The sequence below is a fragment of the Opisthorchis viverrini genome, assembly GCF_000715545.1.
Source record: "Opisthorchis viverrini unplaced genomic scaffold opera_v5_515, whole genome shotgun sequence".
In the NCBI taxonomy this organism is placed as follows: Eukaryota; Metazoa; Platyhelminthes; class Trematoda; order Opisthorchiida; family Opisthorchiidae; genus Opisthorchis; species Opisthorchis viverrini.
In genome coordinates, this window is record NW_008752177.1 from 75,553 (window position 1) to 94,516 (window position 18,964).

The window sequence follows — 18,964 nt, forward strand, 5'->3', positions numbered from 1 at the left end:
TTAGACTGGAGAAATTTGATCGCTCATGTGGTGTGACTGTTGGTTGATTTGCTCACCGAGCTTCACAGTTTTGTGGTAAACGTTTCGTCGCCAATCTAGATGAGGTCGTCAATGCTTAGTTGAGTAGCATTGTGCACTACGAGACACCGCTAACAAACGACGCGCATGTGGTGCCTCAAGACGTTTGCGACAAATTCACCAAGCTCAGTAAATAACTCAACCATCTCAGCTCTCGTGCTCACCCTAGGTTGAATTTCAGGTATGTGTTAAACTTATGCACCCTACCACCACCTAAGGCAGCGCGTTAGGTGCGTGTTTATGGAGGGAAGAGGAAACACAGTACTTCGTGTGATCATTTCCTAGCGTTTGTCGTAGGTTTTGGTCCCCGGATTCTTCGTGCGTCCTGTGTTTGACCTTCAGCGTTTCCAAAGTTTCCAGGTTATGATAGTTTGGTGATACAATCATCGTGACATCCTATCAGCTGTTTTTATGCACCGTTTCGAAAATTGGGATATGCCTGGTCAACCAGCCAGTTGCGTCATCGACTTTTTCCTTCCCGACAAAATCCTGCTTATTCGGTTGATTTCTTTAACACGAACGCATTCTTTCTTGCGCGTGTGTGTTGCTTATTTTAGCTCAATGCGACACCTGCTATGGTTTCGACACTTTCCATGTACAACAGTTTTTGCATCCGCACTTTGTTTCAGCCATCACCTGTTGGTTCTATCCATGTTTCCACCAGGCCATTTTGTCGTGATACATCGTCCTGAAGAATCATTCGCTACTGAAATCAGCTAACGAGTCGTCTCATCATTTCATAAAATCTCAATAATGTTCAATCCATGACATTCCTTATTAGATTGAGCAGCATATCTCATCGCGCAATCCACAATGCAGTCTTGGATGTAAAGTTGAAATGTGTCAGTTCGGCGGCGCATTGAAGCATACCTCGACCCACCCATTTTTCTTCTCCGTTCTGTCATATCAACTGGAGTTCCCCCTTCTATTACGAGTTACTCTGATTGTCGCGGAATGTAATACCGCTTCCGCTTCAATTGAATTCCCAGACTGATTTGACGAGCCACAAATTAGTTCGCACCGGTGAATTGGGCGTATCAACTTTCTCACAACTCACTCGTTGCTTAGCCAGGCCTTTTATTGCCCCGATTCGATTTTATACAGTAGTAATCGATACGGGGTTTGAAAGGCTCCGATTTACGTATAACTGCACTTGAGGTGATTGTTTGATTGGCTCATGTTGAACTTCAATGAGAACGAACGTCACGTATCTGATATTATACAAGGTCTGAATAATACAGTTCTTCTGGATACCGCCTCCTGTCAGTTTCACTTGACACTCATCTTCAATTCATATGATTCACGTTTCGCGAATATTGAAATGATTGCGGGAAAGTCACCCCCTCAACTCATCATAACGCGAGTTATTTGATGTGGCTTTCTCCAATACCACTGGACGTCATGCATAACCAGTGGGTCGAACTGCTGTGGAGCGACAAGTTGGTGATAAAGAGCGGTAGATCAGAGGTCCTATGCGCAGAAAACGCCCCACTGATTACCACTGAATCCCAACTTTTCCGATAATCCTAAGTGATGTTCTGTAGGAAGTATCTGATCGACCAATCTGTTGGCGGCGGCGCTGTTGGGTTTGTAACACACAAGTTCAACGGTCGAACGGTTATCGTTTTAGATACCCTACCGCAGACATGCATCATGGTAATATCTGGCACTAGTTGGACACATGTAGATTGCGGTAGCATTTGAAGAGGTTCATGTGAGCAGTAGTACTCACGTACACAATAGAATACAGTCCTTAGTTGATTGGCTACGTCACGTGAATCAGAGGTAGTCTTCCCTCTTCTCTGTTGAATGTCCCGTAGTTGGTTACTCGGATTGCTTTGTATTTGTAGTCATTTTCACGTCGCCTAACCCCCTCTGAATGAGTTCGAGCACCAACAAATCTACCGTGTTGCGTTAAATATGGTTGTTTCCCGGGACCGATTTCCCCTTGGAAACTTTCGACACCTAGGTCCGGTGTTCTTCATCGGAACTGTTGAAACTGTGAGTTTGCTTCACGGAGAGTTCGCTTCTTGTCCGCCCTATGGGATTCGAATGTTCCCTCCAAAAACTTCTCCACTTTTCGGCTCAGCGAATTCTCAAGTACTGCTAAGCGTCTTTGGTACGATACTGGTTGTAAGGGCAGTCCCCTGACGCTTTCACTCGCTGATGAATCTTGTCTGTCAACCCGATTGGATCATAAGGTAGCCGTTTACTAACGCCTATATTAGTGATCACCTTCATGTTCTATGCTGACTTGCCAATTACGGTACAGGGATGATCCCGGATTGGGGATTTTGACCAGTTTCTGGATGCCTCGTATAAAGCAACTTTCTATTATCCTCTATTTATTTTTATTCACTATTTACTTATTCATGTATTTTTACAACCTGATGCTGATTCTTGCTTCTTGTGTCTCCGTCACCAAAACAAAGTTTGGCAATTTTCTGTTCTCTTCCAGCCGTTAGGTCCTGTTGTTCACGCCATCCCAGCCCGTGCTCTAATCACTGGCTCCATATTGGTCGTTGTAGCTGCAGAGCTGATCACTTTGGTAAGTTCTTCCATGAAAACCATGTGCTTTTACCAATTCCCGAGTTTTGATTGGTATTGTGGAAACCAAGAATATGGGTTGCTAGTCCCAATGGTTCACAGCAGTTTTTGGTTGAAAATCAACTTGGGTAGCTCGAAATCCTGACGCAGGCAACAGTTTATTCTGTGTCTTGGATTGGATTTTGAGCAACACGTGCAGCGAATGGTCACAAAAATGAGTGCGATCGGAACGCAGTTGCGTTCATTCTGTCTGAGCTCTCAGCCACTCGTTTGGCGACGAACGCGTTCTGCGTGGCGTCCACTGTCTAGGTTTTACCTCTCGAAGCCTCCGATAAATACATTGTCGGTACTCTTCTAATCGACCTTTTTTCAGTTACTTCCACTCCAACCATACTGGCACTTGAGACTCCTAAAAACGGCGGTTATCGCAGATTTTGCGTACTGTTGTTCAGTTGGTTTATCTGCGAACGGATCGAAAAATTCTCTTGTGGTTCATTCATTCGTGTTCGTCCACCAGCTTGGTTGTCTTGGCAGTCACTATCACTCCATCTAGAAACTTCAGCCTACCGTACTTTTGGTGTTCATGGTCTAACTTGTAGACTATGGTTTTGAAAAGCTTGAGAAAATCCAGTTTACGTGACAGTCGCATTGAAGTAAGAGTCAACAACTGCCGGTATGGGTCAAGGCTAATGAATGTCCATTAATGATCACTGAAGCACTTGCACATTGACCGTATCACTTGGCTTTCAACGCTGAAGCCTGTCTCCTTCTCTGGCGGTAATGCACGCATTACTATTCAGCCAATACAACCTAGTGTCACAGGGTAACAGGGTGTGTATGAGTACTGCGCTTGACGGAGCTCGTGTGGAACTGTCCTTGAATATGTCAAACGTTTTGGTCACTCATACTAATAGTAGGTACACAGATAACTGAAGTATGTCAGATGAATTGTTTATTCTTTCATGTATGTATGTTGCGACATCAGTACTAATTGTACTAATGCGTCGTGCACACAAAGCGACTGCCTGAGAGCAGTGTTGTCTCGTGGCAATGAGGCCTGTTGCATTCGGCCTTGATGGGCTTGCAGTTAACTAATGCTTGTGAGTACTGATGCTCATTCGCAGTATACTTTTGCAGCAGTTGAAGACCAGTGCTGACCATTGATGTGGGGTCATGATCCTTCTCCTTGAGCGGTTGTTTCGTGACTCAGGGAACTACAGAAAACCAACGATGCTCTCCTTCGTACGTAACAAGCGTGGCATCCACTTTCCGACCACATGTGCACTCACTCCACTGTATCACAAAATCTCCTGGTTCTCTTTGAGTCGCCTGACTGACTTATCATTATGAGCATCAGTGACCCGAAGATTGCCCATAGGTTAAGGCAGTTCGTTGGGAGGTTCTTGGTTCCAGTCTACCTATTGCCTTCCGCTTCCCCCTGGGTCGTCTGATTCGACCTAACTGAGTTCGTTTTCGTCAGCCATCGCATCTAGGGTCGGTGCCTAATGCTCTGTCCCCTCTCTCCCTTATGCTTGTTTTTCTATACACTGAGTTTATTCTCTAGTTAGCTGTTATTCTACACACATTTTGTAGATTGACTCCTTATGTTTTGACTTCTGTCTCCATTCTCCCGTGTGCGTAGAACAGTAGACTTGTTTCCACCGATGTTTGTTCTGTTTTATCTTCGTTATACCGGGCTGCTTTTCACTACTGAAATTGCAAGAGTTGGATAGTGGACTGTATGACGCTGTTTTCTGTTACGAAGTCTTTTCCCGCATCCCGTAAATCCTCGCGTTTCTCCACTTACAGTCTTTATGTCAGCCGGCATATTCAACCAAAGTTCTGCTAAATGCTTCGTTGGACTCCCGCGTCACACCCACAGCACCCGTTTTGCTCTTGCGTCCGCGAAATCCATCTACCATGTCCAACTCAACAACTAATCAGCTGTGCATGGTTCCTGTTCAGTTTGCTCTTCTGAGCAGTATTTCGTGTCTGCTCCCAGCCATTGTCTATGCCACGGTTATCTACGCATCCAGTGTGCCTGGATCTGGCTCCGGTTTGCAGAATGCTCACCAAACATCCCCAAGTGCCTGTACGGTTTATACACCGCAGCTCACGCGATTTTGGTGCACGTTCCTTATTCTATCAGCCCACGGGGCCGTTTACTTTTGGGCAGTGTTTCACAATGACATGTTTCGCCAGTTGCAGCCTTCAAGTGCCAAGTAAGTCTTTCCGATCTCTCGATTTTCATCCGAATGTACTTTCCTGGCTTGTGTGTCGTTTGTTTGTTTGTTTGTTTGTCCGTCAGAAATAATGCCCGTTAACTTTGCATGCCACGCGTTCACCCAGCCCACATTCATGAACACGTACAAATTTGCTTAACAACCGACGGTCAGTGATAATTTACTATGGGTTGAGTAAACATCGTCTGTTTGTCTATGAACATGGCTCACTGTCCAGGTCAGCTCCCTACACACTCTGTACGATGTCCATTGAAACTCAGCTATCCTTCTGTGCCTCATTGTTCGACTTGCCATCAAGACAGCGCACTGGGGCTGCGCAGATAGCATTGAAAACTAGCTTGCATAGACTTGTATCGACCAAATTTGGGTGTCCGGTTCTTCGGCTCATTCACAGCTGTTTATCATGCATCTGGCACGCTAACCATTCTTGTTCCAGTCGAGTCCTGGATTGGTGACACCCGCAACAGTCCACACCGTTTGACTGACTCTAACACAGATGGCAGGTCGACTTCGTTAGTATTTTCAACTGTGTGCAGATTGGAAATGGCTTTGGTTGTGGCGACCTAGGCTATTTTACTGTCACAGCACAACTTGGTGTTTGGAACCTGTTTCACACATCAGACCACTTTCAATTTCTCCAGTGGAACAGATTCTTGCCTGTTTTTTGGTAGTTCTGTCGCTCTAGGTTTACCGATGGGGTGTCCTTTCTCATCTGGTCATTATGTGGTCCTGTGATTGCTCACTGCACTCGCCATCCAATGATGTGAACATTAGACGTGCCTCCCACTAATTGGTAGTGGTTCTGTTTTGCAACAGCCTATCTGTCACACTGTCAAATGCACTATATTGTTTATCAGAGTTCGTTCGGTTACACAAAATTGATATCATCCTATTATCACATACAAATCATATCCGGAGTCTTTCGTCCGTCATTCAGCTCAGGTGGGGACTTCTGAGGAACCCAGTTATCAGTGTTGAATTCACCTGCGTCACTGCTAGTCAGATCATAATGGGATAATCATACTTACTGTCGTTGGGATAGCGGCTTCAGAAAACTGGCCTGTCCAACCCAAATAGGACAGTCTGACTGCTTACTGTCCCCGCTTTCCACACGGCCATCTGTGGCTCCAAATTACTGTTTGTGCTGGACAGTGGTTACTGCGCAAGATGATCAAGGATCGCACGTCCCCGATGTGAAGGCAGTGCGTACGATTGGACAAGACTGTACTCGTCTAAAGCCTATAGGTACTTCTACTGTGTGGTGCCAGAAACTTCGTGGAAGACTCAGAGTTAATTCATTCTCATGCATTGAGTGATCGGAGCGAAACGCACATGCCAGTTCCCCAATATCTTTGTGTGGGTATCTCATTTAGGTCCCTATTTTTGTATAGAACGATTCCGTCAACCGCTGTTTATCTAAACAGGGCTTATTAATTGTTGTTTATTCCACTCCCCATTTTATTTTTGCAGCTTGTCCCTCGGGGTATACAGTGTTCAATTTAATTTAGCACTTTACCCGACTGACAGTGTTTTTTTCTATCGAGTATCAGTGATCTTGGACCACACAGATGAAAGCTATTCACAGGTTAGGTCTTTAGTTTATACTTTCTGTCCACTTTACCATGTGCGAGTATGTGATGAGATGTGAATCAGCGCAAGTGCATAACATCTGTATGTATTTCCTCAATCCATCGTACCCTGATCCAGTCCTCACGTAATAATCAGAAATATCGGCGATTAAACTGTTTCAGCTATGTCCATTACGCTGTCTATTTTTCGTGCAATGTAATGTTTAACTTATACTTACTAACTGTTGGTGGAACAAGTAGCCTGTGCTAAAACGACCTGTGCTCAAAAGTAATCGATAAGCAGAGTGAACCATCTGATGCAGTTGTACATCTTTGCGAAACCTCGGAGTTCGGTTACGTTTGTTCTCGTGAATTTGAGGACTCGCTTCTAACCACTCCTCTTTCGTTTGTCCTATCCTTGGTAGGGCACTGTCTTATCGATGAGGCTTCGTTCTTGAGAGATGACGCAGTGGATAGACTGATAGGTGCAGCATGTCTACAAAGTTATTTCTGGTCCTCATTTACTATGGAAGCGGTGATAAAGGGTCGAAGTGCGTTCTGCAGCAGATGGAGCAATCAATTTGTGCCGTCACTTTATTTCATCTGCAATTGAATTTACTACCGACCTACACAGTATACACTGAAAATTGGACCATTGTCTTGGAACGTTAGAGTCTCGTTCTTCATTGATCTGACCGCCTGGGTCCGCACACTTGTTCATGTAAAGATCTAAATCCACAAGCGCTATTGTTTCCAGGTTGCAGTGTGCCTTCAGACTTCGTCTGACAGCATTCCACTCCCGACCTTTGTCTGCATACCTAGATGTCAATCTTGCCAGCCAACGAGGTTTTCCAGACGACAATGACCGAATGGCACATTTCTTTTTATATATCCACATCGTTACAAAGGAACGGAGATCTTCACATGAGCTAGTTGTCAAATAGCAATCCGGCCATGGTTACTTTTCTCGTTTGTCAAATACAATCCGGCCATGGTTACTTTTCTCGTGTATAGCGGATGGATGTGCAGAAATACCACAAGCGCGTTGATAAATTGGTGACGATCGGTCAATGCTCGCCAGACTGTTCAGTTCATCACCCCTTCCATTTATGTCGGCACGGAAACGTAACGGTCACAGTCAGTAATTACCCGTTGTAAGAGACGGGCGATGAAATACTACGGTGCAATAACATTCGCCGTGCTCACTGTGTGGCGCGTCACAGTTACATCTGCCTAGTCTCCCGATATTCCTACTGTCTTCTACCTCTACTAATTCGCCACCCCAATAATGAACCCCTTCTGAAGCGCTAAATCTTGACAGTCATCCACATGTTTTCTCTTCCTAACACGGAAAATTCTGTCTACTTTCCCCGACTTTCGTCCGAAGATTGTTTCCATCTTTCGGAGACAACATCATCAGGAAAGAGCACCCAAAGCAGACCACTTTCAAGTGATCCCGTAGAATGTATTCAGTGGTCGACCTCTCTCTCCAGAGGAGACTGTCCTTTGAAGTCCACCATTTTGTTTGGCAATGATCTCTCTCTGTGATGTGACAACTGCTATCAGCAGCACTGTCGCTTCGTTCTTGAACTGATACTGACTGAACTTGGGTTTTCCTTTGTTTTGGAATACCCTTGTACCCAGGAGCGGCACTTGTCGTTCCACAGCCGCATACTGACCGACTGATTTTTGACATAGAAAAAAAGTAGGATAACTTTCAGAACCGTAAGGAAATCCCACGACGGTTGGCTCAGTGGTCTCACTTGCACTGAGAGTCGCTTTATTTTCAGTCAATTCGATTCATTTTCACCTGCTTCTTCGTTTATGTTTATGCTGGAGAGTAACTGTGAAGCGTATGAAACATTCCAAGATTGCTCGATCACTGAGCTGGGCAATATGACTGCAGATGTGTCATCACCAGTTGCGATAACATCATCAGTCCGTTGTGAGTGTAGGTGGGTGCTTGTTGCCCGTACGTCAGTCAAACTAGGGTATACCCATCGACCCTGACTGGTCATTCTTCGTTGGGTTGGGCATCACTATTGACTTGTTGGTTGACCTGATCGGTGGGTGTTCGTGCGACCTTGAGACTCAACTTGCCTGGTGCTCACCCCACCGTGAGGTTTGTTTGTTTGGCTATACAGTGAGTTCTGTTTCTTGGTCCGTTGGTTTGGTGGCCGCGTTTGACTCAATATTACCATTGAGCTGCCGCCCCCCGCTAATAACGGCGCGTAAACAGGATAGATCTCCGATTGATTCATCTACAGAGTGCAGCGCTGCTAAAAATTTCTCCTAGTCTGCTTTTCTTCCACTATTTTCTTGTTTTCTAAATTGAATCGGTGTCTTTCCTGATCTTCATGTATGGAAATAATATATCATAGGCCTGTTTACAGTCGCGTGGTGTTCCTTTATCGGTTTAGTGTATTGTTTGTTTCTGTTCGCTCAGTTGACTTGGTGATCAGCGTTGTTTCTTATCTTTTGGTCTTGAAATCAATTTCACCAGTGTTTGTGGACTACCAGAATTTGCCTTCAGTCGTCTTTTTCCCCAAACTCTTTTCCAAGAGTATTCCTTGTACACCACAGAGCTGATTTCTCCTTTCTTTCTGAGTTCTGCGGTGCGCCTCCGCTCTCCAGAACAAAGTTTGGATGAAACTTCCCCTATGAGTGTCTAGCGTAGTAATTTGTCGGTGTGTCTCCTTACGACACACACACATTTGAAGAGTTTCGTTTGCGTTCCTTTTCACCACTACATCCACAATCGCTATGCAGTTATTCTTTTTCATTTCTATTGTAAATTCGATATCTTGAGATGTGTCGAACCATTCATGTGCGCGTTCTAATGCATCCTGTTTCAAACTAATGAAAGTGTCGTCCATGGGGCGTATCCAGAGCTTTGATACGCACGCGATGGCTTAGTCATTGCATTTCTTTTCAGTTGTTTGTACATTTATCCCTCAAACTTGAATTATGGATCCACACACAGGTCTAAAATCTTGCAAATACTTTCCAATCGCACTGTTCCTCGTGTGTTTAGGCCCTTCTGAAGTAGTTCACTCAAGTTCTCCTTGGCGGGACTGTGATCAGTTACTTTAAATAGGTCAGCGACTTCCAACGGGAGCACAATTTCATCGCTTTCCATCTTGATTTCTTGGTGTGTTTTTTAGAAATTGTCCAGTATTGTTTATTAGGTGTTCTGATTTCACACTAGAATGATTGATTCTCCTCCATGATTTTTTTGCCCACTTGTGTGCCGGAGTTCCTGGTAGTGAAGAATCATTGGCTTTCATCCTCCATCGTTCTCGACTGGTTGGTTATCTTGTGTGTAGCTTGTAGTTCTCTAAACATGGTGTTCATTCGAAGTGGGGTTTTCATCGACTGGTAGATATGTGCTTGTGACATTCAATAGCTGTTTGGATTACTCACTATAGTCCGGCGTATCCAAAACCACTATGATTCGTTGTTTATCTGTTGGCAGTATTATAATGAATTTGCATTCTTTGTAGATTCGTGTGGCGGAACTATACACAGCTCGCAGATGAGAACACACACACCAAAGAGACCTTTGTTCCCGTGAATAAACTTATCGGTAGTCTGTAGCTTATGACTTAGAGTTTTGACCGGTGTCAGCCTGCGTGTGATTGTTTGGTGTACATCCGAGAGTTAATTAATTACAGTGTACACAATGAATAAGAAGACATCAGCAGTATGTAGCCATTACCGAAAAGCGTTCTACGGAACCACATGTTTCCATTTTCCCTGGGATAAACTCTTCAAGTACTAGTTTAAGATGTGTTTACTGTAAATTCGTCTAGTCGCTACAGTCAGTCCTACCTAACCTGTCATCGTATGTATGTATGCTGGATGGTCGGTTGCAGTTTCCCAGTAGCATGTCTCAAATTTGTACTGTGGCCTACTTCCAACTAAATCCTGATTTATATAGAAAGCTTCAAGTCAAAACAACTTCGTAGAACAATACGTTGTGATCCGTGGGCAGCCTTTTCCAAGAATCTCCATAGTGAATTGAGTGCTAATCGTGTGCAGCGCTATTCGGGTTCACTATAGTGTCTTTTGATACGTGTTTCTGAGGGAGTTGCAGTCTAAGGCGACCAGGGTGTGTGGGTTTGTAAGTTCAATTCGCGTATGCGTGTGGTTGTGTGCTTTGACTGGAATGTGCCTTAGGTTGTTGTGCTGGCTGTTGTGATGCGTCGTTGTTGAGATTCCTGCTTCACCTCTGACCCCCGGGCCTACTGTGTGCAGTAAGACGGGATGCTGGCTCAACCACTACGGTTGACGCAGTTCGGTTGTGTTGATCTCTAGGACTTTGGCGCACGTCCGTTCCACGTGTGACTTGAATCCTGACTGGAGTATACGTGTACCATCGAACGCAGTTCGGTGTGTTGATCTCTAGGACTTTGGCGCACGTCCGTTCCACGTGTGACTTGAATCCTGACTGGAGTATACGTGTACCATCGAAGTTATTTTCATGGATTGACTCAAGTGCGTGAAATGCAATGCCCGAGTGATGTTCAGGCTTTCTGAGCTCGACAGGGTTTCGCGGGGAAAAACGCGCGTGTCGTTCATGTTACGTGATTCGCGCGTGGAGTTGCATGGTTGTCTGGCCTATATATTTGGCTAAACACTGTACAGGAAGTTTGGTAGACGCAGCTGGTGCAGTCCTAAGCCCCTAAAAGGTACCGTCGAAAGAATGTTTTAATATCTTAATCCCGAAATACCTTTCGAATGGCTTCTGAGGTGCTATTTCTGAAGGGTATTCCCACGGAAGGCTCTGAATTTTCTCCTTGTCAAACTGTTCTCATTTGTTAGACAATGAGCCCCATGGGGTATTCATTTTGCTGCAGTACCCCGTTAGTCCTCTAGTTGTAACGTAATGAAGTTGATTATCAAAGGCAACAAACACTAACAAATATCTGTTTTACCAGGATGATGATGAATACAATAGTTAGGTGCACTTGATAAAGATAGTGGAATAAACCCAAAAGTGACTCATCGTTTGAGGATACTTGTTGACAGTTTCTCAGTCAAAGTCCGGACCCGGGACCTGTCCCCTCTGTAGCAAAGCTGCTACACGTGTCCCCTAGTTAGCCGTGGAAACTTGTGGAGCTCGGTTGACTTTCTGTCCTGTGCGCGCACGTGTGTGTATTGGACCGTGTGGTATGCCTATCTATTGTGTGAAGAGAGGGGTGTCACTCCGTGTTTGATGCTTGCAAGAACATGAATACAACTTGACCTGATGTGGTTGAAATTCGTAAGCCTGGCGCGTGACACAGGTGGTAGCCGCGTAAACAAAAATGGATGGGAAATTGCAGTGTATATGTTGTCGGCTCAGGTTACAATTGGTACAATCACGTGGTTTGAGTGTTTGTGACGCGTGATCTAGTGAATGACCGCTACAACCCTACTGAGTCGTTTCAGTTCATTTGCTCGTACGGACTCATTCGAGCATATTTCCTTGATGCGATCAGCCTGCTGCGCGTTTGACGTAATGTGGATGCGGAGTAGCTGTCTGAATGTGTGTGGGGTTTCTGTGGATTGTCACTAAAAATCCTTGGTTGATTGCTTGCAGCCGAGGAAACTAACAGTCGTCAGTTTTCATCGTGATTTTCATACTACTACATTGTTCGTTCAGGCAGTTTAGAGAAGCTGATACGAGCGCAAATATGTCGTCAACCTATCTCAGCCAGGTGCGTAGTGGATAGGCGAAGTCGCTTAAGGCCTTAGCTTCAGCACGATGCAAGGAAAGATCAACCACTATGCATGAACCTGGAGAGCCCTTGGCGACACCGTCAGTTTATCTGTAGAGGAAGAAATAAGGGGTCCTTAGGCACAGTTCAACACCAGTACTAATACCGACTGGAGAAAAGGTTGTTCTCTGTACTGGAGGTATATCTTCGCTCAAAAAGGAGGGCAAAAGATAAACACTCGTCGATCATCATCCTTGACAGCATGACATCAGTGTTCAGCATCGATTCTTCGATGCCGTACAACCATGATTTATCTGAAAGCCTTAGTGTGGAGAAAAGAATAAAGATGGATGGGGGAAGGGACTTAGTGCTGTTTACCACAATCATTCCGTGGTGCCTACATCTCCAGACGCTCATTCATGCAATCTGGTTAGAAATTGACAATAAGAACGCCACTGACATCTGTTAGCAGCCATATCTTATAGCGCCTCCAAGCAGGCGCAGTGGGGATCACGCGGTCCGCATCCTGGAAGGCGAGCATCACTGATAACACCCAAAGGCTTCGCAATCTCCTTCATACCCCTCTGCCAGGTCAAAGGTTGGTCACGTCTGCTTCCGCCACTCTGGATTGGGCATGGAAAACAGCACTCTCTTTGGCAAATGCAACTGTCAGGAAGGTCAGATTCGACTTCCCTGTCTAGGCTTGGGCAGCCTGGCAGTATTCCAGCCCTCGTGCTTCCTTCGGGTGACATGGCAGCTAGGCACCGAAAGGGTGCTACAGCTGAACGGTTCCCTTCTGAGTCTTTTTCGGCAGTAGGGACTGAAGCGGGGTCAGCGGGCAGATACAACAGATTGGCGAATTAGCAGATACAACAGCATCACATGTCCCAACCAACACAGCTTCTGGTTCTGGACACATTCTTCAATGGAAGTACCCGTTGCACAACCGAAAACTCGCCCTCTAATTGCCTCGGTTACGGATACGCGAACACTAACCCATACGATTTATGATTCTGAGACAACGATTTTCGAACACCTGAAGACTTATCAGTTTCGATGCTCGAAGAGGCCAAGTCTCACAGCTATACAGCAGTCGTCGATTGGTACACGAGTACAGAGAGCTCCTAAGTAAAAGCTGATTGCTACGTTGTCATCAGTGATGTAGATAGATTAGAGGATATTAACAAAACCAAAAGTCACTCACTTGACTACCTGATAATACGGCTTCAACAAACTGCTCAAGTAAATTGTAATTTGAACAAATAGTATAGTCCGTGACGGAACTTACTGGATTGCCTGTTTTGCGTGGTTTTGGCAACTCGTAGATTTAGAATCGAGTGAATACCACCGTGTTTGATCGAGCTTTGGTTTTGCTTGATGTGGTACCTATTGACCCAAAGTTTGGTCTTGTTGAGAGTTTGGCTTTCTGTATAAGGACTCCGTGTCAGGTGTTCGAGCACCTTGTCTTCATAGTCCTTTCGATTCATGACATCCGTTACATTGCCCTTGTCTGCTTTGGTAACGTAGATGGACTTGTCTTTCTCCAGTAACTTCATTGCACCTATCTCCTCTCGCGACAGGTTGTTTTAGATTGGTCGTTGCTTTTACAGTCACGTAATCTAGCTTTTTTTCATCTCTATACTGGAAGCCTGGAAAGTCTGGGCTCTATAACCGGCTTTACTTTACTATTCCGGATAAATTGGTGTAGTAGCTGATTGGATATGTCCAAGAGTTTGCACGTTCGTCACTACTGTTGTATGATGCCTGAACGTGTGATCAGAGTTGTATACTAGCTTTACAAAGCGGACCTGTTTGGCTGCACGTACAAATGCATCCTTGTCTTCATATATGTGTGTTCTAAGTAACTTTGGACTTATAATACTGGCGACGGGGATGGATGTTCAGGCCTCCGCTTGGTTGTAACTTCTCCTGGAAGCTTCCACTTTATATCGAATTCTTTTGCATTCTCCTTTCTGTCCAAGCTGGCATCTTAATTTCTCTATGTTCCTTTACCCTGTCTTCGTGTCTGACAGCTTTCCCGGGAAGAAATTGCTCCACTCCACAGTAATACAACACTGGTATGGTCTGTTTGCCTTCTCTTTGTTGGCTTTCGTGCTACCGCGCAACCTGGAATATCAAACACGTCTGTTGCGACAGTGGATCACTAAGGTAAGTTGCAGTAGTGCTTAGTCTCCTGCAGTTATTATTGCTACCCTTGGTATTTACCATCTGTTTTCCATCTTTCAGGGCAATGAGGCTGTCCAGTCACTTAGTGCAACGCGACTTGCACTGGCTCGGCTTCTCATCTCAGCCGTTCCACGATTTGTTGTTGCGGTCCTCTGTAGTCCATCCAGAGCTTGCGAATTGTATTCCAAGCCGTATCACCTCGTGGGACTGGTGCTTATCCAGCTGTCAGTCAGTCCTGATCCTCGAGCTAAAAGCTGCAGTATGAAACGGATGACTGGAACACCGAATGATCTAACCGACAAGTCAGCAGTCACTGAGGAAGATGGAGAGGAACCCGCCCAAATTGCAGATCGATTGCGGCTGTTAAACCACATGATCAGCTTGATCGATGGCCTGGCAACCACCGGAGGAGGCGTTACAAAACGTTCTAAGAGTAGCAGAGATGGAGGAGGTTCTCTGATTGGAAGGATGAGTGATAGTCAACTGATTGATTCAGCTCCCAGCTTAGTCAAAGTTCACGTCGGTGGAGCTACCATAGGCTATGCTGTCGGACTATTGCCGTCCGATACGATACATGTGAGTGATTTCCTGTAGTCGGTTCCATGTCGGCTTCCTTCAGGTTTTCCGTTGCGGAGCGCTCCCACTTCTCACCGTCTGTTCAATCAGGTGCAGCGTGCACGTTACATTGAATTGAAATCGTTTGTGTAGTGCAAGCAGGATGTCAGATGTTATGCTAGCAGTGGCTTGAACATCTCCTTCGGCCACCCTTTAATCTACAGCATTTGTTGTGGTGTGCTCGAACAGTGCTTATGTCATTGTATCCGTTTTATTCGACAACTTGGTATCATTCTTCTGCTGTTGTAGACAAAATCATATTCTACTACAGAACGGTGAATGACTGGGATCCAGTGATCCACGCTTTTCAAAGGGAGTAGACAACAGCGTTTCCTGTCAGTTATACAAAAAAAAATTCACGCCCTTCCGGTATAGAAACCACCTATAAGAGAGGGCAACCATCTTCTTTGTGTGTTGTGATAGTCAGTGGTCTCGATAGAGCATGTTGTGTAACTATTTTTCCGTAAACGTTTGACTCACTTTTTTCCCCAAAACAGGACTCCGACTCACGAACAGAACATTTGACGCATTTGCTTACTTTCACCGAGAGGATACTGGAGGCATGTGAAGAAGTGAACAGCAAAGCTAGATCTACCAACAGTTTTATCCACCTCCGTGTAGGTAAGTAGATCACTTTCACCATGTTGCGGTGATTTCCCGAAGAGAGGTGTTGTCTTTATCTAGAACGTAGTATGTTCACTCCCCTCCCCATCAAGGAGTCCATTACCGGAACAAGCTGAATACCACATTTCTTCATGGTCGTCAGCTCGGGCCTCTGGTCTTTCCAAGCAGAATCCTGCGCGTTCACCTTTACACTGTGTTGAGCTGCAAGTATTTCACCTTGGCTTGCAATTATGAATCCTGAGGCCCACCCCGGGGGAGTTCGTACGTGTTGACGCCAGATGCGAACTTTGGCCGAAACCCTACCTCACATCTGTCCCTGCATAGGCTCCCCAGCCTAGCTGACACCAATACCAAATGTTTAAGCACTGATATCATCAACAGTCCACGAGTACACTTTGATCTAAGCAGGGTTATATTCAATTGGTTTGAACTTATTCGGATTATATTACAATGAGGCCCGAATTCAGTAACACGCAGGCAGCAGCAAAGGTAAACACAATGGATTACTCTGCTCTCGAATTTTAACAATCAGTCTTTGAAGGCATAGGACACCTACAATAATGTCATGGGACGATGTCGCTCCTCTCTGATTAATCGACCTGGCTGGGTAATGCTTGTAAAGCTGTTGTTTGAACCACTGTGTGGATGTGTAGGAGAGTGGGACTGATGTGGTAGTGACTTGTGGATGATGTAATCAGTCATCTTGTTCGTAACTACTTCACTGGGTGATCATTAAAAGTTACGATGAATTGCGAATTCTCCGCCAATTCCGGTGATTGATGTTCAGGGGCATCGAATTCGTGATCTGATTTCGAGGGCCGTGTGTTTCAGATCATACTACTGGTCAAACACATCCACGGACACTTTTGACACTTTTGACCATTGTCTTTTTCTTTAGAGGGACTGGAGAATGTCCACCCAGTGCGAAAATGTTTCTCCCGAATGTCCTCCGGATGTATTGTGCTCATTCTCTATTGTTGTCTTGTGTCCGCTTACCTTTCATTCATTTTCCGAGTTTAGCGTCATTTTGCTTTGACTCACCTTGCAGCGCTTCACGCTGGACCTGCACTTGTGGGTTTGATTGGAAAACAACGCCCAGTATTCAACCTATGGGGTGATCCAGTCAATGTTTGTCTTCATCTACTTCACGAATCCCATGTACCCGCTTTGAATAGACAGCATTTATTGCTGGCCACTGACGATGTGATCAACGCGATCCCCTGTGCTCGACTCAATATCATTCTCAAATCTGGTCAACCATTAGTCTGGCGTTGCGTCGACACACAAACCGGACGCATTCTATTATCGGCTCAGGTGCCAGCTTCCGCAGCCCCTGGAGGACCCAACCGATCTCGACCTTGTTTGCCACTACACTTCTGTTCAATTTTGGCAACTATTCCCGAACCGGATGTGGACTATGCTAACCGGGCGGCATTCGCCATGCTTAATCTCGCCAAGCGCGCGTCGTTCAAAACACCACAGCCGAACACGGGAGCCGTGGGACAGAGAAGTCAGAAAATGGTTAGTCTTATCTACACATCACACTGTTCTCCTTTTTTTCTTGTGCTGTCTAGCTTAATCTAGAACTGTAGTCGCGTGTCAAACTCCGCGAATCCACTAAAACTCCAACAGTTTGAGTAACACGACAAAAATACAGAGTGGAGGATGTACGCATTTCGGATATATAGTCTCGTAAGTATCGACACCGATAATCTGAGGAAAACGGGTTCAATAACGCGAAATAGTGTTAATCGTACGCTTACGAATCGAATAGGCCGGCCGACCAGACGAAAAACATAAAGCAAATAGAAGCAGTGGTCCTGGAAAAAAACTGCGCTGTGGTGGCGAAGAAGACCAAATGGAATCCACTTGATGGACCCTGGCAAGATGCCTGGTCACATCAGCCTGTAATATCTTTCGCTTCCAAATCAATCCGGTTGTTGGATTTGGTTTGAAGTGACAGTACGAAATATCTTCATGCATGGTACTGTCCAAACTTATCCTTTTCGACACTCCGAACTTCTAGGACCCGTTTTGTTTATTCATCTGCATCCGTTGTCGTGGATTAGAACATTATGCAGAAACCGGGACATTGTCGATCCCGATATTGGTAGTAAACTTTGTCTGGTCGTAACACACTACTCATAAGGACGCTGAGATTCTGACAGTCGATGATTAGTTTCGCCCTTCCTACAGCTTATCAATAAGGCTCAGTCTCCATGTTCCAGTTAAGCCTATATCCTATTTGAACTCCGGAAGATTTCGATAAGTACTTTCATTTGCACACGAATTTGGTTGTCGTATCAAATTGCTAGGCTAAAGTACTATGTGAAATTCGGGTCTGATCGAGTTAGAATATTTCTGTACGAAGGCATTTCAGTCGCTGTAAAAATGGGGATCTGCGATCGATCTGAAATGTCTTAGATGGAAATCCACTCCTTATCAAGGCAGAGCGAATCCTGTATGTATCGTGGAACTCCAATAAACGTGGCTACCCACGTCAGTCCTTGCGGCACTTGACGAATTCACAGTGGGCATGTTTCGAATAATCAGTTACCAGTGTAATGATAAAACAGTGTTTTAAATCGGTTCTCAGTCTTGCGCGTTGTCTGGGTGAGTGTGTCATGGCTGAAATCCAATCCGTGTTGTGATGATAGAGTAGTTACCGGGTGATTGTCTGAGATGCTCCTCCATTCGACCACCTCCGTTTCTTTTCACGTATTAGGTTATCGCCATTCTGCCACACTGCTTCACTTGTCCGTCTCTCTGAGTCTTTCTCCAATCGGTTCAATTCCGCTATCGCACACAACACTGAACGTAGCTGTACTTCAATAACCGGCCCTCACATGTATCCGTCTATCCGTGGTGTGTCGATTCATTTTTTGAATGTCACCAGGGTAGTGGACTGCATGAAGTTTTTGATATGGGTACGAATTATATTAATGTGTGGTTTGTTGTCCACGCTTGTGTCAAAATCGAAATTACACTACCAATCAGTTCTAAGCATTCTACCAATATGTGTTTACCATAGTGGGCCAACTGTCCACAAAGTTACGCGTCGCTGTGACTTTCTCATTCAGGACCAAGCTGTTAATGTTCGATGACCTCTAACGAACGTTCCCGAAAGGAAGGATAGATGTACATGTATTAGTGATAATCAGTCTGCTAAGTGTGAGGGTGTGTACCAGTAAATTGAGAATTTTCGTTGAAATCCAGTCAGTGAGACGTGCATTCATTGAGGTAAGATGCCTATTTAGGGAAGGGAGATTGTGCACGCTGAACTCCACTCATCAAGTCGCTTATTTGTAAACCTACATGGATTCAAGGAGAAGGGGAAGCCTCTTCTTTCCAGCGGACTGAGAACATCATATTGGGTTCCTTATGAGTATCATCAGGTAAG

The 18,964-nt window shown here is 45.1% G+C and overlaps 1 protein-coding gene across 1 annotated transcript in view; it reads left to right on the forward strand.

Annotated features, from left to right (window-relative positions):
* T265_11520 (hypothetical protein) overlaps positions 1 to 18,964 on the forward strand; it is a gene marked incomplete at both ends in the record, with an annotated part of 79,199 nt that overhangs the window by 43,816 nt on the left and 16,419 nt on the right. Inside the window, 6 exons of the mRNA XM_009178198.1 lie at positions 2,537 to 2,626; positions 4,435 to 4,847; positions 14,172 to 14,307; positions 14,386 to 14,901; positions 15,438 to 15,561; positions 16,613 to 17,085. Coding sequence (XP_009176462.1) covers positions 2,537 to 2,626; positions 4,435 to 4,847; positions 14,172 to 14,307; positions 14,386 to 14,901; positions 15,438 to 15,561; positions 16,613 to 17,085 — 1,752 coding nt within the window. The remainder of the gene's footprint in view (positions 1 to 2,536; positions 2,627 to 4,434; positions 4,848 to 14,171; positions 14,308 to 14,385; positions 14,902 to 15,437; positions 15,562 to 16,612; positions 17,086 to 18,964) is intronic.